The sequence below is a fragment of the Artibeus jamaicensis genome, unplaced genomic scaffold, assembly GCF_021234435.1.
Source record: "Artibeus jamaicensis isolate MK-2021 breed Jamaican fruit bat unplaced genomic scaffold, CSHL_Jam_final contig_384, whole genome shotgun sequence".
NCBI classification, from domain to species: Eukaryota; Metazoa; Chordata; class Mammalia; order Chiroptera; family Phyllostomidae; genus Artibeus; species Artibeus jamaicensis.
In genome coordinates, this window is record NW_026521810.1 from 10,451,177 (window position 1) to 10,476,555 (window position 25,379).

The following is a 25,379-nucleotide window of genomic DNA, read 5'->3' on the forward strand; positions in this document are numbered from 1 at the left end:
GGCTGGTGTGGTTGAGTGAATTGAGTGCAGGACTGCAAACCAAAGGGTCATCAGTTTGATTCCCACTCAGGGCACATGCCTGGGTCGTGGACTAGGTCCATGGGAGGGGTTGCTCAAGAGGCAACCATATATTGATGTTTCTCTTCCTCTCTTTCTTCCTCCCTTCCCCTCTCTTAAGATAAATAAAACCCTTAAAGAAATAAAGTTGTAATTATTTATTATTGGTAAATAAAGAAGTTAAAGTTGGTCCTTCCCTAAAAACAACGAAAAGCCCATTCTTCTTTCAAGGTGTGAGAGTCTCCTCCAGGCGCTGACCTGACGGACACTGTGGCTGGTGAGGCCGAGGGGAGATCAGGTGGCACCTCTCTTTAAATTCGACCACACAGAGCGCTTCATTCCCTGCGCTGCCCGCACCTCCTCCCAGTCCAGTTTGATGTCTGAAACCTCATCTTCTGGCTCTGGATCCTTTCTCAAGGCCCCCTGGGGAGAGGCGACCACAATGGGCAGAGGGCCGCGTTCCTCCCGGAACTCCACAACATGGAGACTCTTCTTATCAGCCAGCTGCTGGTGGGTTTCCTGGGCAAGACCGAATGGAGAACAGCAGTTAGGTCTCTGAGGCACAACTGTCCTCAAAGAGCAGGATCTGCCTTCGGCCAGGAAGAAGTCGGCAGTGATAGCACTCTACTACTTAAGGGAGTTAAATACCCTTTCAGTTGATTCTGGGGTGACCTGCTACAGGTGGAATCATCTCAGCCCTGCCTCTCTACCCCCAACAGGGATGGAGAAAGGGCCTTGGCCTCTGGTCTTCCAAGCCCTCCCAGTTATGTGCCAGGTTGTACCCAAAATCAACTGGAATCTCATCAAGCCCCAGTCTAGCTCCCATTTCACGGGACACAAAAAGAAGGGTCCACAGATAAATTGTCAGCACCAGACCGGGAAACCACAAGACAAACAATCTGGTTTCTTCAACAAAATAAATGCAAGAAAAAAGAGAGGACCCTACACATTAGTGACTTAAGACATAGCAAAAACTTACAATGTACTGACCTATCTGCAATCTGATTCCAAACTGTGTAATTTTTTTAAATCTAACAAATGAACATTTCTATAAACACTGATGGGATAGATGTGTTATAGTACTAAATTCCTGTTAATTCTTTGGGTAAGAAAATAATAGTATCGTGGGGTAGTTTCAAATCCTTATCTCCCAGAGATACGTATATATGGATGAAATACAAAGATGTCTGAGATCTGGTTCAAAATAACTACACCGGGGTGGGGGTGGTGCTGAAAAACAAAACCAACCACAGGCTGCCGCCCGCTGCTGATGGCGCACAGGAGTGCGGGGGCTCACGAAGGAAAGTGGGCACAAAGTCTGGAAACAGGCACATACATTTAGCAGATGGCTTATTAAAATACTTGGTATGTTCAATGTCATTTTTCCAGACTCTGTCCACTTTGCAGTATTCCAAGTCTATACATGTTTGAAATTAGAAAGGAGGTGAGTTGTTTCATGAAAACCAATGCATGTTAAATCAGTGCATGTTACTTAAATTGGTGGCCTTTTTTTTCTCGAGTAGCACATTAAATAATGCAACTTTTTTATAGCTGATGGCATTTGAGGTGGTTTGCATGATACATAGTAATTATAGTAGAAGATTCAAAGTACTAACATAAAACAAAAATATCACAAAACTGAACAAGTATACTTAGTTATAAGAATAATCTACCTAAAACCTCAATAAATCCTCAATAAACAGAGGCCAGGAAAAGAATTCTCTTAAACCTGGTTGTCTCTCCTGTCCCTCCTTTCCAGGGACAGTCAGCCCTTCGTGTCTGCTGGGAGCAGAGCGCCTATGAGCCCACCCAGGCTAAAGGGGTGGATGGGCCACAGCCCAGGGCTCCCATCTGTGTGGAAAAATAACCTGGCATATTAGTGCTCGTGGTTCCTAACTCAGGTATCTGTCTGAACGCCCTGTGCAAGTACCATGGGCTGCTTCTACTGAAGACAGCTCTCAGGAGGAGAGAGGGGGCTGAGGGACTTCACCCCAGTCCAAGCAGAAAGGACTAAATTAGAAAATAAATTTTTCTTATTTTAATTTCTCTATTGTTGGAGATTTAGAACAAGCATGCACTCTTTTCATAATAAAATACAGATTGTGATTACTGGCTCTAAAAAATACTTGATTTTGAAAGTTCAAAAATTCCATAAAGTATTTTTTAAAAGGCTAATCTTCATGAATTAACTCTTCAGGGCATTAACTACCTAATTAGAAAGCAAAGAACTCCTGTGTCCTCCTCAGGCAGCCCCAGGACACAGTAGTCTCAACGCACACAGGTGGGTTGCAAACTACAACTTCTGTTTCAGACCCAGGCAGGGTTACCTGGCGAGAGAGTCCGTGGAAGATGCCCCGGGTGAGGTTGAGCATGTTGAGGGACCCCGAGACCTTAGCATACATGTCTGTGATGCCAACAAGACGGCAGATGGTAATGATGGCCCGGTGACAGCGGAGTCCATAGCCTAGAAAAGGGAAAAGTCAGGGTCACCCTGTTGGCTTTCCCAGGGCTCTAGGTTCTGGGTTTAGGACTCTCACAGTCTGGCTTCATCACGTCCCAGCTGGGTGACCCTTGACAACTTACTTGATTTCCCTGAAGACCCCTACCTTACTTAAATGAGATGTTATTCAGATTAAAGGAATTACATAGATTTCTTGAGCACATGGGCCAAAAAAAAAAAGAACGAAGTTGGTATGAAGACTAACTGACCTGCCTAAAAGTCCTTGGCACCCTGCTAAGAAGTAAGGATCCAGGGACACATCCTCTGTTGCCTGTGACTGCTTGGTTGCACTGAGCAGAGACGCCCACTTTCCCCTCCTGGAGACCCCTTCAGCTTTGCTTACACTCTCCCCCAATGTTCGTCTGGCCCGTCCCCTCTCACCTCCTGGCTGGCCTTCCCTCCAGCCACATGCCCTATTCATGTCTACTAATACCTTCTCCAGGAAGAGCTTCAAAAACACAAACCAAACACATCGCTTCCCCTTTCAAGCACCCACTTCCCGTTGTTCTCTGAATTAAAATAAAAAGAAAGAAAGAACTCCACTCCACAAAGCCCTCTATGATCTGACATCCTGCTGCCCGCACACGGAGACTCTGCCTCCACCTCAGGGACTCTGCACTTGGTGTTTCCCTGACCGTTCTCCCCTTACGGCTACTTCTCACTTTTAAGGTCTCACTCAAATACCTCCTCCTCAGAGAGGCCTCTCCCACAAGACTGAAGGTGTCACCCTTCCTTCCCCAAGGCAGGACCCCCCCGCCACACACACACACACCAGCATCCTGACTGCTGTTTCAGGCCCTCAACAAAACCTATCTATCCAATGTTCCCCTCAGTAGAACGTGGGCTCCATGAGAGCCGGATATGGTTTGTTTACTGCTCTGCCCCTGGAGCTGAGGTCAGCACCTGGCAAATGCAGGTGGTAGTGAGAGAAAAGAGCCTGAAGTCTAGATGTTAACATTTGCATTAGACAGGCATGAAACTCAGCAACTTCCCCACTCACTTTAAGGCATAGCACTTTCCTTGGTGATTCAATATATGCATGTAAAAACTATATTTGAATACAAATACATAACATATTCTTACCTAGAACTGTCTTTTCTATTTGAAAGAGAAAAATAATTGTGGACTCTACAGCTACACCATATCATTTGAGAACTGAGGGCTTTAGAGGGTGGCTAAAGACAGGTTAACAGTGGGGTGGTTTGTTGTCCCCTGTAGTTATACACACACGTGTCTGTGTGTGAACAGTGTACACACATACTGGTGAGTACAGATGCACCCACCCCTGGGGAGGTGCACATGCAAAAGAGTGCACGGCAAGTGTCCGTGGGACCTCAGAAGCACACCCTGCCCTGCCACTGCTCGAGGGATGACCCAGGTAGGACAGGGATCACTCAAGGAAAGGCATGTACCGCTGCCCAGCACCTGGACCACACCGGACACTCTACCAATGGTAGCCATTGCTTTGCAGAACATTCCCAACAATGTTATGCGAGGGCTCCCTGTATGGACTTTGATTGTGAAGACTTCCAGGCAGGGGTTATGTAAAAAAAAATTTGTTTAATAAAAGCTAAATTCGTGCATGTGTGTGTGTTTTGTATAGGAAATGCTTTGTAGTGCTGGGTGAGAAATTCAGTCCTGTCCTGCAGGCAGAAGTGTCCCACAGTTAAGTAAGCTTGGAAATGCTGCACCCTTGACCCCCCTCTGGGAGATGCACGCTGCGCAGCAGGGCATAAGACCGCGATACTCACAAAGATACACAACATCTTTTTGACTTTCCTTTATCCAGTTTTCCTACTTGGGGCTCTTTTTGAAGTAACACCTATGAATATCTTCTCATGGAAATAGTGGCGTACAGGAACATACTTTAGAAAAAGCTGTCTATAATATACCATTTTAGCTTCAAAATCAATATTTAACCCCAATGAACAGTAGTAGGTTAAACTATATCTTCAATAGAAACCTGAAAAATACAGCATGAATTAGGAGACAGGGAAGATAAAAAATGGTAACTTCTACAATTAAATTAAGATTGGGGCAGTCTTTCAAAAACCATTTAGGTATAAAACCATTCAGCCTTCTTAAAATCTAACTTAGGCCTTTCAAAAATGAGCTCAAGTAAAAGGGAGAAAAAGAAAGGAACCAACAGAACCACTGTAACTGCTCTGCTTTATCTTCAAAAAGTTGTTATGAGTTTTTTAGTTACCTCTGGGTTGCTTCTTCATCTTGATATGTGTCCTTTTAAATGTTAAAGAGATGTCATGGAATACTGGAGAGTCAAAACACAGAGAGCAGCAGAATCAGGTATACAGCATTAATGACCTTGCAAACACCACAGAGCAACTAAGAGCCTAAGCAGCCAACACCCAGTGGCCAAGGATAAATGACCAAGTCTGATTTCACTCATCACCACCTTCTCAGGAAAGAAAATCTGTTTCTGCATTTTTTTATGTATATTGTCAGAACCTAACAACAAGCAGAGAGAAACAAAGCTGCCACAGAAATACTGCCACACGTAACGGGAAAGTGCAACCCAACAAATTTTAAAAGATTAACACTCACTTGTATGGTCTTCGTATCGTTCTATATAATGCAAATAGTGAACAGCTCTGTTCTTTGCCTAAAAGAAGAAAAATATTTTTCTTAAATCTACTGTTGAAATTTACATTTTCTCAGAGATTTCAAAAAATACCTTTCACAGAATACTTTATTATGGAAAATTTCAAACATACACAACAAATTTCAGTATACACTTCCAAAAGCTAATGATTTAATAAAAGAAATCTTAATCTTTTTAAAAAAAGATTTTATTTATTTATCTTTAGAGAGGAAGGGAAGGAGAGAAGGAGAGAAATATCAATGAATGGTTGCCTCTCATGAGTCCCCTGCTGGGCACTGGCCTGCAACCCAGGCATGTGCCCTGACTGGGAATCAAACTACGATGCTTTGCTTTGCAGGCCCGCGCTCAATCCACTGAGCTACCCCAGCCAGGGCAAAAGAAATCTTAATCTTCATATCACTATCACATCTCAAAAAGTTAACAATAATTCCTCAGTGTCCTCAAACATTCTGTTAGTGTGAGACACTTTCTGAGCTGACTCACAATTCTGGTAACGATCACAAGTCTGATGAAAATGATGCAAAAGAACACAGGCATTTCAGAAACAGCTGTTTGTGAGAGATGGAAACTCAGACGGCAAGCCTTGGGGAGGGTTCCTATTTTATTTTTGTGCGTGGTCCCCATGGCGTCTCCAGAGCCTGCTGCTCTCTTGTCAACAAACAAAAAAATGCACGTACTTTCCTAAAAGCGTCCGACCGTTCAGTGGCTTTCCCAACGGCAAAACCTTTGAAAGAAAAAGCCAAGCTATGAAAAGGGGCATACATCTGGTACATCACATTTCAAGTTTCAGCTCCCACAGTAGTTCACGGCACTTCATTTTTCTTCTGCCCACAGAACACCTGCTATCCAAAGAGGCTACAGGGATTTGGTGATCTGTTTTGGGGCATTTTGGAAACAGTACATTTGATTATCTATGAAATCTGTAACACTACACTTCTATAAATCTCTACATAAAACTATATATACTCAACAAAAAAATAAAACCTAACCATGCCCTAAATTAATAATGCACACAGTTTTGAATATTTTTGAAAATAACCAGAAAGGTTGGGAAAACATACACTGATACAGAGTGAAGGTATGATTTCACTGGAACTTCTCGATGCAACACAGATTCAATGAACCAGGAGATATAATCGGTGACTCCTGACTGTGTAAGCGCTTAGCCCCGTAAATGAGGTTTGTCACAAGTTACCGGAGACCCCTCCACTGGTTGCCATCACCATTATATTATTTATTCTGAAGAATGTACTTGAAAGTTATAACGTACAGGAAAGCAACATAAGACAGTATCGCTCCCTGAGAGATAACAGACACCTGAGTACTGGGGACAAAAGGAGTCTAATTTCTAGTTAAAACACAAATTAAACCACAGAGTCCATGAGAAAAACATGAGTAAATGTTTTCAACCTTCAGATGAAGGTTTTCTAAGTATAAAACCAGAAAAGCAAACACAAAACTAGAGGTAAAAAAAGACTGATAAATTTGCTATGTGAAGATTTAAACAACTTCTGTGAATTTTAAACTTATGTGTGAAAAAATAAAAGAAACTCAATTAAAATATATGATAGCAATGGGCCGATGCCTTTATCCTACGAAGAGCCATATCCTCAACAAGGAGAACAATCACCCAACAGAAAAATGGGCAAAGCAAATGAACTGACAGATCTCAATAATGGCAATAAACACATAAAATAGTGCGCAAACTCTCACAGTTAAGGAAATGCAAATCAAAATAAAGAGATAGGTTTCACTATGACACTGACAATCAATAGTTTGACTTTATCCAGGGCTGGCAAGGGTGTGAGGGTTCAGGGGATCGTAAAGTGGTGCAACCTTTTGGGAGGGCTCTGGCAGTATTTTGTCAACATTCTAAGTGCACATGACTTTGAGGCAGCAATTTCAGTACAAGAAATTTCCTCTATTGACATTCTTGCCAAAGCACAACAAATTACATATACAATAAGCTGTGCTTTTAAATAAATGCTACAAAATTTGAAACAACAAATATTCATCAATAGAGAAAAAGTAACAAAAATTAAATTTACTCACACAATGGAATGCTATGCAATCGGCACAAAGAATGAGGGGGCATCTACTTATGCTCATACAGCAAGATCTTTGGGTAACACAAAGTGAGAAAGGTACAAAATTATGGATGTAGTATGATCCCTCTGTGTAAATTTTTATAAAAAGATACATGAATAATTTCTGGAAAGATACAAAAATAACTGTTAAGATTGATCTCCTTTGGCAATATACTATCGATATGTATGACTTGTTATAAAGTGTCAACGTAGTTTAATAGGCAGTTTTCTTTCCCTTACACAATCAGGTACACTTCAAAAATAGACGTTCACTATGAAAACCTATAGAAAAGTATAAAGAAAATTTAACTGAGTGGCAAACCTATGAATTAGAGTAAACATAATTAATCTTTTTGGAGTATATCCTTACTCCCAAGTCTTTTCTTAAGCCTGTTAAAACATCCACTGGTCCTCACAGAAAAAGGCAGATACGGGAAGATCTGTTCTTTCTTTTCCAAGGGACTTCATGCGTTGACCACAAGGTTTGTGAGCTCAAACCCTAAAATATTTCATTTGCCAGTAGAAAAAGTCTGGCCAGCCGCATGTGCCCAAGGACTCAAAGCCAAGTACAGGCCACACATATCCCCCCGCCTCCACCACCAACACTGCCACCGGCACCGCCCCTGTCCCCAAAGCCCATTCACCTGCGGCGCCTCTGCCATTCCCCACAACAACCAGGACACGGACGGATTTCTTTCTTCCCTCTTTTGCTGTCATATTGAAAACATTTCGTACCTAAAAGGTAGAATGTTTCATAAATATTACACCTTAAGAAAATTCTCAAGTGGGAAACTGGAGTGGCCTCCTTACATGTGCATGCACACACACATGCACACTCAATGTGAACAGAGACACGCCATCTCTGACCATAAGCTCAAACACACACTTCCTCCACAGGAAGCCTCTCCCTAGACTATTCCTTCAGGAGTGAAATGGAAGTAAGATTCTCTCTTCTTATTTCACAGGGTAGTAGCAATTCAACTGAGGTAACTTAAAGGGATTTGAAACCATACAACTCAATGTACCCCATTTTAACCAATGTATACAAAGAAAAAAGTTACTGATTAAACTTTGACATAATTTACAGCTGGTGGCTATAAGACATCCAATATCAGAGATGTTGAAATATGAAAAAAATGTGTATTTAGAAGGAATAAAATACAGTATATTAGCATAAATCTGGATCTCTACACTAAGGATTAGGCTCACCTGAAAACAGAAAAAATTTGGAAATACCTGATTATGAACTACAGGAAAACCTGCTTTTGGAGGGGAGTATATAAAAGGCCAAGAACCATGAGTGTTAACTAAACTGCGTACATAGCAGCCCCTTTCCCATAAAATGAGGTTAAAGGAAAAGGGAGCTAGAGTCCACTCCTGTGGATCACCTTACAGGAAATCACCCACATATACAAGAATTCTTCAAGGGAATTAACTTTCAAAACATATACACTAGGGCCCAAAGATATAAAATAGCTGTAAACATATTTTAACACAACTGGTATTGAAGAAACAATACATAAATCCACTCACAAACTCAATAAATGATTACTCCATATGGCAGTTAACAATGACCAAGCCTGCAGCACCAGCTCTAAGGGAAGATGCCTAATTCAGGGACTGCCCTGGAAAATGACTGAAATTTACCTGACACAGGCTTCAGTCTCCAAGGGCTGCTGGGTGATTTCCCATTAAGAGCAGTATATTCACAGCAGCTCCACACATTCCACTCCTGCCCTGTGGCTCCTACAGTCTCTGCTCACTGAAATGATGCCAGATACAGCTGGTTCGTAATTCAAGGACAGATTGCTAATGCTACTTTAGCATAAGGAAGGAGGGAAATATAAATATAATCACCAACTTCTGTTATCAACATCACCAAAGCTGACTTGTCAGAAGGTCTCAACTGGTAGCCCCCACAAAAGGGCAACAGTCAGGAGAATCAGTACCAAGTGACTGAAACTCAAGTTTCATTATTTTCTTACCCAAATCAGCTCTGTGTCTGAAAACACATCACGCATCAAGGCTTTTCCTCACAGTCATCTTGCCCTATCTCCACTCTACCCGCCCCAACTTTCCCAACTTCTCCAAAGGCCTAACTGGGTACTAAATTCAGCATGCCTACCTCCAGTATCCTGGTATCAAAATCACCATATGTTTCTGTAGAAAGAAAAGAAACAAGCATATAGATACGTGTTTATACAATCAGCATACAAAAGCATTTTCAACACAGGCACGGTCATCAAAGTTATGTGAGACAGAACTCGGCTCTTTTGGTGCCACTTCCCAGGACGTGCCCTGGCCCTCCACCGTCACCAGACGGCTCCACCATTAAATCCATAAACGGAGCCACCACCTCCCTGACTGCATCCTCCTACCCCTCCAGCTTTCTCACTCTGACTCCCCAGGCAATGGCTCTTGCAGCTCCCAGCACCTCCAGACTCTCGACCACTGTTTTCTCTTCCCTCTCACCCTCTCTGGTCTTCACAGCCTCTCCCACTCGGCCAACATCCCAGTCCATCATTTCCACCAGATCTTGTGCATCCTCGGCTGCCTCACCCTCTTCTCTCCACCACACTGTCTAGGCCTAAATCAATTTGGCTGCCCCTGGCCACCCCTGGCCTGCTGGGTGCTGCTGCTGGACAGAAGTCAAAGCATAGTCCACACAGGGGCCCCTGAACATTCACAGTCTCCCTGCCACCCGTCCGCCTTTTGTGTCCCCTTAGTCAGGCCTCTTTCCACTCACCACACAGCCTCAAATACTGTGTTTTTACCTTCCTACTACAGAAAATTTCAATCATTTACAAAGACAGCTTATGTACTTATTAGCCAGCTTCAAGAAGTACCAACTCATGGTCAGTCTTCTTTCTTCTCAATTTTTCAATTACCACTCCACTGGAAGCCAGTCCCAAACGCCCAACTTCTCATCAAAATATTCAGTGGCCATGCTCATCATGCCCCACCCTCCCCTCAGCAGATGCCTCTCCTCCTCACAGTCTAATCGAAGCCACCAGACAGACATCTTTCACAGCCTGTCCCCCCCACCACTTCCACTACCAACACCACTGGCTCGCCCGAATCTGTCGTGAGTTAACTAACTTCTCTCTGCTCTCAATCTGGGCCCCGTTTAGGGACTTAGCTGACTGCTTCTTCCTGTCTCCCCCCGTACCTTTCTCCCCTCTGAAGCATTTTATTCAGCTCTGAGCATGTTCCCCAGAGTCTCTCCATCTCAACCTCTGCTCTTCTCTTTAAGCCAAACTTAAGAAAGCAGCCCCATTCCTATCTATTTCCTCATCTTCACCTCAAGAATGAATTTGAGATGATTTTTACTTCTCTACTTACACAGGTGGTGGGGGAGTGAGGAAGACTCTGTTTTCTAATTTGGCCTGGTAAGCATTACCATTTTTTCTTTCATGTGTACTTTAATGAGGCTTAACCACAACTATCTGGTTCATCCTCTGTTATGGAAACAGCTCCCTCGCCATGCTGCTCCACAGACACCCCATGATCTGTTATGTTTGGGAACATGCTTGCGTAGCTCCATAACGCACATGACCACATTTACGGCTCTGAGAACCACACAATAACAATGTCCGAACCCAGGGCTTGGCATCTGTTTATAGGACATTTCTTGGTTACAGGCCTCTAATGTTCCATAAAATACAGCAGGATAATAATATACAATTATTTCAACGATGTTCAAATCCCTTTTTGGAAAAAAAAATCTAAACAGATAAGTAAGTAAAATCATACTAAGGAACTCCAGAACTACAAGTACTCTCTCACAAAGGTAAGCAAAACCAGGACTCTGCTACCTCCATTGGGACCAGGGTCGGGGGGGCCAAGACTGACACCTCCCCATGAGTTTCCACTCCAGCCTCGTTCCCGCTTAACCTTCATCTTCCTCTTCCGGTCCCATTCTTCTCTCTGCTGGATCATGTCAGCTTGTACCTTCTCCTGCTCTTCTTTGCTTCTTTGGCCAATGGTCTGCACAGCTCCATCCCTCATAAGAGGGACATTCAGACCAGGCCATAGAAAGCCACTACGCCCTGAAGGTTTAAAAACATACATGAATAAAAAAAATTTTAAACATTCATTTCTTGATTGTTAAAATGCCAGGCAATGGGTGTACCGGTGACACTGCTTGTAGGTGCTTAAAATGACATAATCACTAGGCAGGCCACACCTGGCACACTTATAAAAATTTTCAATGTATCTACCTTAACAGCTATTAATCTCACTTCATGATACTGCATAAAGAAATACTCCCACACAGGTAAGAGGCCTATGTGTGCCTGGACAAGGATGTCCACTAAAGTGACATTTGTAAAGGCAAAAAATGGAAACAATGTCCTACACGCCCAGCACTGATGGACTAAATGAACCATGGCACTTCTAACCTGTGAAATCTTCTGCACTAGACTGAAATAATGAGGATGTTCTACAGATTCTGATGTGGAACAATTTCCAAGACCTCTTACTGAGTGAAAAAGGTAAATTACAGAACAGTATGCACCACATAATTTAATTATTTTTAAAAGAAAAAAATATATTTTTAGGATTTTTAGGTATATAAAAGCATTAAAAACGTCACAAGGAAACACACCCAAATGCCATCAGTGGTTTCCTTGGGGTAACAACTGGGAAGGGAGTTACTGAAAGGGCACCAGGACGACTTAGGTTCCTCCTACAGTCTGCTTTTTTTACTGAGAAGTATTTATGTATAATGATTATAATTTTTAAGTGTTATAAAATAGAATACAAGCCAAGTCAGAAAAAAAACATCCAAGTGGACATGAGTAACTAGAACAGTGAAGGTGGTTTTTTCATGCCTACAAGGCTATTACTATCAACCATAATTTGTCAGCAACCACAGTACAAAATGGCAATTCAAGTACACCATATTATTTTTATTCTTCAAAAAACACAAAAATAAACAATCATATGTTCCCGGGGTTGGCAAACTATGGGCCATGGGCTGAATCCAGTCTACCACTTAAAACTTTTATTGGAACAAGCTATGTATTGTCCATGAGAGTTTCTGTGCCCCAACGGCAGAGTTCAATGGTTTAACAGAGACCATGTGGTTCACAAAGCTGAGACTATTTATTTATTAGCCCTTTGCAGAGACAGCTTGCCAACTCTCCATTTACTCCATTTTTTACCCTGAATCATTACCTGAAGAAGGTAAGTGTCAAAGCAGATGCCACACTGGCACTGAAGGCTTATTGAAGGAATGAATGAATCCCTTTCTATGAAATTTTTCTCCCCCAGAATCCTGGAGCAATAAGCAGCAGATTCTAATGCCCTTCACGAGAAATGTTTTAATGCTTTTAGACTGTACAAAGATCTATAAAATTGGCAGGGGGGCAGGGGCCATGGGGCATGGAGTACAGCAGCTATTTTTTAAGTGAGTGAGTTTACCTTCACCGATGATCTGACCCCTGTTCAAATCCTTTCTTCTCTTTTTCTTAGTTCTCTTGCCTCTTCCTTTTCTTGCTCCAGCACCAGTCTCTGCTAAAGCACCTTTCCACAACTCATCTGCTGTCACTATAATGAAATAGGTTTTTATTTATTTATGTCTCAAAATTTTTTAGCACTGATCCATGGTCTCCCAGTGAATAACAAAGAGCCAGAAGAACCCAGCTTCACTTGCAACACTGCAGCAATGAAAGCAACATTAAATCATTCTTTGCCCATTACCACATGGTTACATTTGGAAAGCCCAAGAGGCAATTCTGCCACTTTCAAGTAAGGCCCTCCTCCACAAGATAGCCAACATTTAAATCTCAACACACACACACACACACACACACACACACACACACACACCCCCCCATTTACCAGATTTGTTTCCCAGACATTTAATCAGCTATGTTACAGGTCTCTTCCCTGTCCTCTTGCCTCCATTGTAACCATTGAGATAATCAACAACTATCCTTCTTAAATAAGGTTTTTTAGCCCAAATAAGAATTGGTATGTCAATCTAAATCAATAAATGTTAATAATTTGGGCTTTTTTGCTCTATTCTTTTGTGAATGCCCTAAACATCTCTGTGTATCCTTCAAAATCAAATGCCCAAATTCACCTTCAACTCTGATTAAAGTCTAATCAATCCACAGGAAAAATTGAGTATGAGCCTGGTAGTTAATACTTGCATGTGAGTGTGTGTCTCTTAAATCATGTGTGCCTTGCCCTGGCTGGGTGGCTCAGTTGGTTGGAGAGTTGTTTCAAACTCTAAAAGGTTGCCTGAAAGGTTGCCAGCTCAATTTCTGGCCAGGGTAGCTACCAAAGTTGCAGGTTTAATCCCCAATTAGGCCACATACAAGAGGCAACTGACCGGTTTCTCTCACATTGATGTTTTCTCTCCCCCCCCCCGCCCTGCTTGCTCTCTCTCCAAAATCAATAAACATATCCTCAGGCGAGGATAAAAAAATCATACTTGTCTTTTACTTATGTACAGACCCTGATGCTGCTGATTTATCTCCACTTGTGAATTTCTAGGATCCCAACATCTTTTCCTACTATACACTGCAATCAGTATTTTCCCCTTTGTGCTTGTGAAATGTTCAGATTCTTTACTTCTGAATTTTATTGGTGTAGCTACACCATTTATTAGATTTAAATTTTCTCTTCCTAAGGATTTCCAGCCTTTCATGGTAACACCAACTGACTGTACAGCCCCAGACTGTTACATAATTGATTTAATAAAGGATCAAGAGCCACATAAATGTAGTACTGGCAAAAAATCTAAGCTGCATATGGCTGCATGCCTGAAGGACTAAACATATTCTAGAAGACACAAGTGAGCATCTTCATTCTCTTTCATTCTCTTTTTCTTATGGGCCCTTACAGTTTAAGAGTTCTATCTGCTTGCTTTGTGGAAGGCCTTACCTTGACCCTCAAGGTAGGCAACATGGAAAGAAAAAAATATTTTGGATTTATAATACTGATAAACGCTTTTACCTGCACAGTGTACCATTTTTCAAAATACACACATACTATTACAGCTGATCTTCATAACTGAAGGTCGTAACTCCACATCACATGCTGCTTTGTATATCCATTATGAAAGCAGAGTTTAGGTTGGGCTCAAATTTTAGGATAACGTTAATTCACTTATAAGAACCATAGGTTCAAAGTAAAATTACCAACTGCAGCCCTGTCTGGTGCGGCTTAGTGGGTTGGGCATCGTCCTATGAAGGGAAGGGAAAGGCTGCAGGTTTGATTACAGGCTAGGGCACATGCCTGGGCTGCTGGGCAGGTCCCGGATGGGGGTGTGCCAGAGGCAACCTATTGCCGATTCTCACACATGGATGCTTTCCTCTTTCTCTCCCTCCTTGCCCTTCTGCTTAAAAATAAATCTTTTGGTTCTTGAAAATCTTAAAGAAAAACTACCAACCTCAGACTAAACTCTAAAGATCTGATTTCCTTTCCTGATTGCTTAAAAATTATAGTACCTACAAATGCCATTCAAACCTGAAGTTCACAATGAGAACATTTCTAATGGGGTCATATTAAGAAGCCAAATGATTACAGAGCTTTTCATTGTTTAGAATCCGAATAAGCAAATCAGAGTAAGTTATTCTATGTTCATAACTTGGTATTTAGACAAAGATGTAGAAAACTAAAGAGTTTAGCTCATTTTATTTTTACATAAGGGGGAAAAAAACTGCTAACTACATTGGACAAAGACAAGTTATCTGTCAACTTTTGAATACCATCAATCTACTTAAAATGGTTTTAATCATGTATAAGATTATAACAGAAAGTTATTTCTGAAATCCTGAAAATATAGGTAGTATGAAGAATTTGAAAAACAATTCATAATCCCATCACTGTTAGATTATAATATAAATTCCACCTTTTTCTTTATTCATGCACACATATATAAATGTATACATTTTTGTTTAGACAAAATTGAAATTATAACATATGTACAATTTTGTATCCTGTACTTTTACTTATTACATTGTGAGCTTTATCTCATATTCTTAATATTATTCATGAACACAATTAAAAAAAACTTTTTAATCCTCACCTGAGGACAGTTTTTTTTTTTTTTAGAGCAAAAGAGTTTGGGGGGGGGGGAGAAACATCAGTTGGTTGCCTCCTGTGTGCACCCCAACTGAGGATCACACGCCCAACCTGGGTACCTAGGTATGTGACCTGACCAGGAATTGAACCTGCAACCTTTTGTGTACGAGACAATTCTCTAACAAACTGAGCCACATGGTGAGGGCATGAACATAATTTTTAAATGGCTGTAAGTTAAATTAGATTGTTTTGACAAAGATTTTATTATTTTAATATCAGGACATACTCGTTTAGGATTCTAATTAACCTCAAATTCCATTTAGAATAGAATTCTAGAATTCCATTCTAATTTTACTATTATTTCAACTCTTTCTGGCATTTTTTGGGAAGGGTATAAGTAGGTTAATATATATACTCCTATTAACTACCATAGTTATGTAAACTAAAACAAATATTCTTAGGAAATCTTAATGAATTTTGAACAAATTCTCTTCTTAATTTCTTAGAGGAGATTCAGAAAATCAAAGATTATTTCCTACTGAAACAGCAAAAACTAGCCCCCTACTAATTTCAACTGAGTCCGTCCCCTTGAAGGTAATCTCGATATGACTTGGGAGCAATAAAATCATAAGATATCATAACTGAGAAAGAACATAGGTTAATGTAGAGTCACAGGCTGGTGGGAGAACAGTGCAGGGATGGGGCCTAAGAGGGCAAGAGGTACCTCTAGAATAAGATGAGTTAGAGAAAAGGCCTTTTAGGGCAGGGCAAAGACTCCTTTAAAAATTTCCAAGGCCTCTGAGTGTGATATAGCCCCTAAACATCAAAGCCAGCTCTTAGAGACACCTGGGGCTAGGAGCACAGGAGACTCCAATTCCATCCACCTCTCTCTTCTCTTTGCACCTAAATCCACAGATACCCTGATGCCTACGCTACTTGTCACGTCCCTACCACCTGGTCCTCTTTCTTGCATTGCTACACAAAGGACCTAGTTATGAGAGACCTCCACATTACAGTGAACTAGACCCACACAGAGAAATTCCCAACCACTGTAACACTGCACTGCAGGAGTCCATGAACTAATGTGGAAAAAAGTGTAACACACTGCTGCATGAAAAGATGGCAAACCCAGGATTTCAGGGCAGTGGGTTATATGTGCTTTTCTTTTTTTTGATTTTCTGTATTTATCCAATAGTTTTAAATAAATTGGCTTTATAATTCTAGTTTTAAAAAATTTGCCTGATGCTGAGTTGTAACTTCAATCTCCATTTATTTCAGTTCAGACTGGACTCTTTCAAATTCTACCACAAGTCATAGAGTAGTGTTAACAAAATGTCTAGTTAAAATGAACTGTTCCTGGTCAGATGTCCTACCTCAACTAAAGCACAACTGAAAACAGACTGAGTATATTCTTGGTGTGACTCTAAATTGGCCTCAGATACCCCAAACAAGGCCATTGAAGTCCACCAGTGGTCCCCAAAGTAAAATACAAATACTACCACTGGTAGCATGTGAGACCATTCTACAAGGTATATGAAGAAATATTATTTTAACAGTATATCATATCCTAATCACTAAAATATTAATTCAGTTAAGGAAGAAAAATCAGAAATATTAAGATATAAAAGCACCTTTTATTTTCCTGTTTCATGAAATGGGAAGCTCATGGCCAGTCTACGTACATTTGGTGAAGAAACTATAGGATCTATACTGCTGGCCCATCGAGTTGCTGGGAGAAGAAATCCAGCATTGTGTCTGTAGCGCACGGGTCAAGTGGCTGAAAGGACAACTGTGTCTGGTTCCTGGAGACGACAAAGGACCTGTAGATAGATGGAGTAAAAAACTTTGAGTTAGATGCTCCATGTGTGTGAAGAAGCATTGCCAGCACCAAGTAATTAATCACTCCTAATAAATATAAGTCACTAAAATCCTTAACTTTTAAGTTCAGGAATCATATTTTGAAGACAATGTTTCCTTTAAAACTAAAACAAAACTTTGGACTGTGATCAAAATGGCCATTCTAGTTAGAGAAGTTCCAGTTCATCCACACGATGGCTGGAGCTGTCTAAAGAAGGAAGTAGACGCGCCCACACAGCCGGTTGCTATGCTGCAGGATAGGACCCCAGGCACAGCACTTTCCTCCCAGCAAATGGCGCCCTCTGCTGTGTGCTGCCGGACAGTGGAAAGACCCATGCAGAAAGCAAAGACCCGGTTAGACTAACAAGGTGCAGAACAGTGCTTAGAGCATCCAGACTCTCATTTAACAAATAAGGAGTGGGGTGTGAATACATTTTACAGGCCAACTCCAGAAGCATATACAAGAAGGTAACAGTGGTTGCCTTTGGGGAAGAAAACAGATACATTTAAAGCTGGAGACGAGAGACTGTTTTGGGGGGAAACTTTTTTCAACATATATGTATCACTTTAAAAAGTGTTTTTAAACAGCCCAGTCTTAGAGGCAGGTATTTTATCAATGCCATGGATAGTGGTGTCCTGTGAGGAAGATGACAGGAGTGAGAGGAATCAGTGGACTCCAGGAAGTGGAAATACTGATTGGAAAAATTGCACATGCTTGAGCTTTTGCATTTCAGTGGAGAACCTAGTGATTACAAGGGAAGTAGTGAAAAAAAGGTCATTTAAGGGTACTAGGCTTGACAAACAGGCAGTCAGAGTGACAGCGACTCTCCCTCCAGTCTGAAGTTATGCAGAATATGGTAACGACTGCTTCATCCCACAAAGGGCCAAACACCAGAAATATCTTCGTGGCAACGAAAAAGAATCTGGTTGAGTGTATGAGGAAAATTTATACTATGACTACAATAAACTGTCAAAATATCCACTGTGGATATCTACCTACATTGAAAAATAAAGAAATAATCTCCTTTAGTAACTAAAAATCATTTCATCCACCCCTTCATTTCACAAGAAACTTAAGCCTACAAGGTCAGGGATTTGCCAGAAGCCATTAGATGAGTTAGTAAATGAGATTTAAACACCAGTTTCAATTGCAAATGAATTACTCAGTGGCATGAAGGTGGAAGCTGGCTCAGATGATACTGTGAGGTAGTCTGCTTAGTGAATTATGCAATAAAAAGTAAATGGAAAATAATGGCTTTTCATTTTAAATAAAATTAGGTTTAATTAAATAATCATTCTAAACCCCATTCTGTTGGGCACATTTTTAGCTTTTCTTGTAATCTCCTCAATTCACAACAAAATATCAACTGGATATGAATTTTTATCTTACACCCTTTAGAACTGAAATCTGATACACTTGATATACTTCAAGTATAATAAAAATCAGTATCATCAGATTTAGAGTTCCTTAATCTTTTTTAAAAAAGATAAATACTAATCACAGCTAATAATGTATTTACCTTAAAAAGGTCCAACTGTCAAAACTAGAAAGAATTCAATTTTAAGAGTTTAGGAATAACCTCTCCATATATAATCACTACGACTAAGTTTACTTAAATTGTGTTGTGATCTTTAAAACAAAAGACAGCAGCAGCTCCTGCTAAGTCACATTGTGAAGCTTAGTTACAGATAATCACCCACTGACAATCATTGATCACTTTTGTTCTGATCCTTTGACTTCTTTTTAATTTCAAACCATGACATCCCGTCTCAGGAAACAACCACCATGACGTCTACAGAGGGCGGAGCCCAAGAAGCCCCCTTGGGTGAACCTCTTCAAAGGCACAGAGTGCGTACCTGAAGGTCTCATTTTATTGCCCAACAGTTTTCACCATGAAGAATTTCTTCCTTTTAACTAGGTTTCTTCTATTAAATCAAGCTGGTTAACTAGTGACATTTAAGAGATTTTAGAAAAATTATGGTTATGTTTCTAAAGGAAACTCAGCAACTTTTTAAAATCAAGGCAACTATTAACTCTAGGAGAAAATATAATGACAGAGCAGTAACTAGCTCAGCTGTGATGACAATATACATATAATCTTAATAATGAAAATAGCATCCACAGAGTCCATCAAAATTGTGCATAAAACTGTGCTAGGAAAAAGGAGGGATGGAGGTGTAAGAGCTCTTCAATTAGCATAACATTGGGTAGTGGGTACCCAGTGCAATACACAAATCATGTATCATAGAGATGTACACTTGAAACCTTCATGATCTTATTAGCTAATGCCACCCCAACAAATTTAATAATAAAAACTAAAAATTAGCATAACAATGTTAACACAGGCAAAAACAATATGCACAATCTATTTAGAAATATAACCAGAAGAAAGCTGAAAGAACTGAAAGTATCTGACAAGATGGAAGATGGGAAGGAGTAGGAAAGAGAACTGGCTTCCAGATACAAACCTTTTAGTATTCTGTAGAAATATAATATTTTAAGATACGATACAACAATCATCAAAGAAAGGACTACTATCCTTATTTTACAGATGTGGAAACTGAGGGTCTGAGGGGTGGCATTTGCCCATGTTTGAAAAGGTAGAAAGTGCTGGGTCAGAGAAGTATGCCATCATTCATTCTGCCAGTCAGCATTCTTCTGCACTCAGGGTCTCTGTAGGGTTATTCCCGCAGCCAAGGGTGCTCCTCTCTGACTTCCTCACATCAGTCCAGCTGGGGGACACTGCCTGGCTCATAGTAAAGGGTGGAGTAAATAGTTTACAAATGAATGAATCACACTACCAACAAATGAATAAATAAAGGGAAGAGCCCAGGTCCACCAGATTTCTCTGCTGGACATCTTGGGCAATGTATACAGGCATCTTGACAGATGGAGTTAACAATGAAAGGGAATAACACTAAAAGTAAAGCCCAGCACACAGACTTCCAGAAACTCAAGGATGCAATGAGATTTCAATTCACAGCTCATGTGAAAAGGCAGGATTAAACTGACCACAGGCACAACATGGGCTCAGCAAGGCTCAGCTTCTACCCTTTCTGGAGAGGACTGAAGATAAAGCCCTGCACTATGCTGGTGTAGGAGCAGAGGCCTCTACAAAAACTCTGAGAAAAGGAGACATCACAGCATCCAGACACCCCGGGACCCAATCCTGCCATTTACTGTCTGTATGACCTTGGCCAAGTCACTCAGCCAGCCTCTCAGAGTATTGTTACTTTGTCACTTGTAAAATGACAGTAACGAATTCCTCATAAACACCTGTGTGAGAATTGCCCAAGATTACATGTCGTAAGCCTGAAACACAGTAACCACTCAATAATACATTGTAGCCACTTTTGTTTTCAAACTGTAAGAGAAAGTTTATTTAGAAAGAGAGTTTAGAAAGTCAGAGGTAGGGGCTCTGGAAACAAGTTACAGAGACAAAGGAAGCAACTGCAGATATTTTTAAAGACAAGAACTGTAATAACTGTAATCATGAATAATATTCTTTAGACCCTACACATTCCAATGATAAAGAATGTGCTTTGTTCATTCACATTTCTAAAAACTACATAATGTACTCTTACATTAGATCTTATAAGAGAAGGTAGTTGGATAAATGAATCTCACCATTACTGAGAACAGTTTTTGACGCCAAAGTAGAAGCTATTGGAAAGGTGTTGATATAAAGCTGCCTGGACCATGAATGACCTGTAAAATTAAAAAAAAATAAAGGTACATTATGGCATGAAAAAGAATGTCAAAAACAGTAAAACCCCTGTAAATGTTAATATCTATAGACTAAAAGAACCAAGACAGGTAAATGAGTGATTTCTGGGTTCCATGACCACTTGCCCAAGTAACATCACATCTCCTTCATTCTCACATCCAACCAGCTACCAAGCCCTATAAATTCTCCTCAAAAATCGATCCACCTGTCAGCTGAACCCTCCTATGGTCTCCCTTCCCCTTTCTAGTTCAGGCATCATCACCCCTCAGCCACATGGTAATTAACAACAATCCCCTACTATGTCTTACTGCTTATGGTCTGTCCCCGTGTAATTCACCATCTGCTGCCAGGCAGGCCTTTCTAAAATAACAGGTCCAGTTGCTAGTCACTTCACAGCCACAATTTATCACCTACTGCCTGCAGAACAAAGCCAAAACTTCTCAGCATAGCCTACGGGGCTGCAACTTAGACCCCACCTTCCACACCAGCCTCACTCCCTCCACGCTACCTGTGGCCACACCAGACTCAGTCAGTCTTGAACACACTCTGCTCTTGCACCCTTTTGTGTCCCTGACATAGTCTGTGGTCTGTCTGAAAAAGCACCTCTTAGTGAAGCCACAGTGCTACCCCAACACTCTGCTACCCTCTCTCCTCCACAGTGACAGGCTGTAACTGTCCTGAGTATCATTTCATAGAGTCCAGTGCTTCACAACAGGCTCTAACAGCATTAGTCTGCAACTGACTTTTGAAAAGGGTGTTAGGGCAAATCAGTGGGGAGAGAATAATCTTTTCAATAAGTGGTGGCGAGACAAGTGAATATCCACATGAAAAAGAATGAAGTCAGAGCCCCACTACACATCATACATAAAAATTAATTCAAAATGAACCAAAGACCTATAGGTAAGGGCAAAAACTGTAATACGCAGAAAAAACCATAAGGGTAAATCATCAAGACCTTGGATTTGGCAATGGTTTCTTAGATATGGCACAAATAGTATAAACAACAAAAACAAAAAAATCAGATTCTGTTGAAATTTAAAACTTAGGCTTCAAAAGACAATACCAACAAAATATAAAAACAACACACAGAATGGGCCATATTTTTTTGCAAATCACATATCTGACAAGGTACTTGCATCTGGAAAATACAAAGAACTCTTACACTTCACTAATAAAAAGCCCAATTTTAAAACGGGCAAAGACTTACGTAAACAGACATTTCTCTAAAGACCATAAGCAAATGGCTAATAAGCAATAAAAAACGATGCTCATTAGCCATCAAAGAAATGCAAATCAAAATCAGAATACCACTTCACGCTCACTAAGATGGCTATAATCAAGAGCACTGACAAATGATGGCGAAAATGTGGAGAAATTAAGGACCCTCCTGCACAGCTGCAAACAGCCAACGGGGTAGGCGTAAAAGGGCGACAGCAAAACTACTGACATTCAAAGCATCACTCTTTTTAATAATGGCCCTGACCAGCCCGAGATCTCACACGACTGACAATAATCCCATCCGACTGCAGCTGCAGTACGACCCCGCTCTCTCGCCGCCCACTCAATCCCGGTGTCGACCGCACCGGATGAATCTGTGGGTCGCGCCCGTCGGGAAGGCGACGCACGCTTGCGGGTCCCGGCCCCTCCCTGCCAAGCACGCGCAGGCGGTCTGGAGAAATGACCTCGTCCAGCCCTCCCGCGCTTTGCAGGCTCACAGATGCCTGGGGCGCGCGCAAGGTCACACCGCAGATCAGGGCAGGACGGAGCCCGGCGTGAGCGCCGCACGGTCCGCGCGCGGCTTTCTGCTTTACTCCGCCTAGGAGAGACCCCCGGCCCACTCGCAGTGCCTGCCCCGCGTTCCGGGTCTCACCCACTGGCGCGCCGCACAACGCAGGGAGGCGGCCTGCCGCACGAACCGCCGCCGCCATGTTGGAGCCCCAGCGGCGCCCCGTGCAGGCAGCCCTCCCCACCGCCTGCCGGAACTGCAGCTTGTAGCAAGGCAGGCCTCAGCTCCTCGCGACTGAATTCCCGAGGCCAGGCGGCTGTGCAGCCGCGCAGCCCCGGGTGGGAGACCGTGCCGACCTGCACCAGGGTGGAAACAGACCGGCGCAGCTGCGGACAACCTGACAGGGTCCTCGCGTGAGGACCGGGGAGCGGGGTGGGGCTGGTCGCCGCAGCGGGTTGGGATTGGGCAGGCTCTGAGTCGTCTGGCGGGATGGGGCGGGACCAGCGGGTTCTCTAAGGTGACCGGGGCGGTCCAGTGACCTAGCTTTCCAGCCGGCGCGCGCTAGGCGCAGGGATCCTGGGTCCACGTGGTTGAGATAGAGATGGCAGCGGAAAGGTCTGAGTGGAGGACCTGGTGTAAAACAAAAAATGTGGGGAAGTCGTTCATACCCACTCCAATAATGCTGTGGAATTCATTAGCTTTAATATGATTCTAAGGTTTGGCCACTCACTTGTATCCCACGTCTGGGCATGTTTTTACTCACTTGGGCATGGCTATATCTGGCCCTTCCAGAATGATCCAGGTACCCAGGAGGGGAAAGACACTGACGTCTTGCAGGAAGCTAGGAATACTGCTCAGACAGACGCTTTCAGACTTCATGTAAAATACTCAAACATACAGAAAAGCAAACAGTAACAAGATAGAGCCCAAGGTTATCACAATTGATAGCTCCTTCATCTACTATTTTTCCTTTGCTGAACTAAACAATTGGTTTCACTCCTGCTTATTTTAAATTGGCTCATTTTAAAGAAAAGAGATTGATCTAAACCTAGTGCTGGCAGAGGTTTGGGAGACAAGTAGAGATTATTTAGGGATGGAGAATTGCTGCCTAATTGGCCCCCTTCGTGTATGGCCCCCAAAATCTCCTCTTCCTGTAGTTGCATGTCATCCTTTGCCAAGTAATGGAATTTATACCCCTACATTGAATCCAGGCTGACCTAACACTACTTCGATCAGCTGAGAATGGGGTAAGGTGTCCTGGGGAAGCAAAAGAGAAAAACAGTGATCACATCGTGTTAACCCATGGTCATTTGTGCCAATTCAATCCCAACAGCAATCCTCAGTTTGGGTGTGGTGAAGAAAGGACCTTTATTCAGTGTAAAACAACTCAAATGTTATAAAACAGCTGTGAGGAAGCCATGGGGCCAGGCCCCTTTGGCTAGACAATGCTGTAAGATATCTTGTGTTTCAAATCAGTGAGAAAGTTGCACTCTCCAGTCTTTGGTGGAAAGGGAAAGTGTATCCCCTGAGCCACCCTGGAGCTGGTTTATGGGACCAAAGGCCCCTCCCCTGGTCCTTGATTGGTCTGTCACGATGCAAATGAGGACTCCAAATCCTCCAAAAGGAGGATTGATCCTCCTTTTGATTGCTCCAAAAGGCACTGACCTGATTGGTCAGAGTAGAATCATCCTGGTTGGTTGGAGCTATGCAGCTTTAATGGGGGGAGGGGGGGTGAGCTTCAGTTCTCCTTTATAAGAGATAGTTTAGCAGAAACACAGTGTAAGCAGGCAATTCAGCACAGACTTCCTGAAGCGCAGTTTGTGCAAGAGGGCCCTAGGTAGAAATTGCTGCTAGGCTCTGGTTGATGTGTTTTTTGTTTTGTTTTTAATAGAAACTAGACCAGTTAGCCACCAGGATCCATTCTTAGTAGGTGTCTTCTTTCTTAGGGTTCACAGTAGAAATCACCCAATGCAAAGAACAGAGAAAAAAGATTGAAAAAAATTTAACTGAACTTCAAAGACTGGTGGCAATACATGGAAAGGTAGTCTCAGTAGGTGAAGAGAGAAAAAGGGACAGAAAGATAGCTGAAGACTGCATTGGAAAGAAGTGGTGTTTGGGGACATCCAACCAAGGCATAAGAGGACTGGCAGCTTCCATTTTAATCTCTTTGGTATCCAGTCACCACATAAAGACATGTAATTCAGCCTAGCCAAGTTGACATATTTAATAGTCGTAACAGTCCACCCCATGTCAACCTGGCACCGATACACACCTCCTTAAACCATATTTAATCTTCACATAAAGAAAAAGGTCATGCTTCTGCCTTACATGATACAACTGTCCTGTGGACAACCAAAAACAAATACCTTTCCAAAAAGAGAATACAGAGGTGGCTTTGTCCTTGTGTGATGGTCATTCTTCCTCTGGCTGATTCATACTCCTCTTTTATATCCTATAATTTAAATACTGAGATAAAAAATTATTATCAATATATTTTGCTAGTTAAGGGGATAAGAGGGAGAAAGGAAACAAAATATTTTGTTATTTTTATGCAAACACCAAAATAAAGGACTAATAACTTAGAACCAGCATAATCTCATTATGATCATGGGTTATGTGATCATAACTAGTATTTATAATTACCATCTGCTACCCATTGCATGTTCTCTTTGCCTTCAGCAAGCATCTCAACTGGTCGAGGTTCCTGGCTGTTGGTTTGACCCAAACCTTCACTCCTGAAGAACCTACATCATTAGAAGTTCTGCCT

The 25,379-nt window shown here is 41.9% G+C and overlaps 1 protein-coding gene across 3 annotated transcripts; it reads right to left on the reverse strand.

Annotated features, from left to right (window-relative positions):
- Positions 1 to 200: 200 nt before the first annotated feature.
- On the reverse strand, positions 201 to 23,014 carry MRPS5 (mitochondrial ribosomal protein S5). 3 transcript variants are annotated; one of them, XM_053664671.1, is made up of 12 exons: positions 22,761 to 23,014; positions 20,787 to 20,867; positions 16,984 to 17,121; positions 12,689 to 12,814; positions 11,080 to 11,313; positions 9,390 to 9,424; positions 7,909 to 7,999; positions 5,855 to 5,901; positions 5,120 to 5,177; positions 4,764 to 4,826; positions 2,385 to 2,521; positions 201 to 576 (listed from the first exon to the last, which is right to left on the reverse strand). In XM_053664671.1, exons 3-12 carry the CDS (start codon positions 17,021 to 17,023, stop codon positions 352 to 354), a joined length of 1,056 nt encoding a protein of 351 aa, XP_053520646.1. In that variant the 5' UTR covers positions 17,024 to 17,121; positions 20,787 to 20,867; positions 22,761 to 23,014; the 3' UTR covers positions 201 to 351. The 3 variants fall into 3 exon arrangements, with proteins under 3 accessions (XP_053520646.1, XP_053520645.1, XP_053520647.1); XM_053664670.1 differs by having other exon boundaries at positions 22,757 to 22,896; XM_053664672.1 differs by lacking the exon at positions 22,761 to 23,014 and adding an exon at positions 22,448 to 22,550.
- Positions 23,015 to 25,379: the final 2,365 nt, after the last annotated feature.

Coding starts and splice junctions, on each gene's coding strand:
- MRPS5 (XM_053664670.1), bottom strand. CDS start 22,814: ATGGCGGCGGCGGTTCGTGCGGCAGGCCGCCTCCCTGCGTTGTGCGGC. Junction 9,425..11,079: donor CGACCCTGGTCCCAATGGAG/GTAGCAGAGTCC, acceptor TTCTTTCTACAG/AAACATATGGTGATTTTGAT. Junction 2,522..4,763: donor GATGAAGAAGCAACCCAGAG/GTAACTAAAAAA, acceptor TCCCTTTTCTAG/GCTATGGACTCCGCTGTCAC.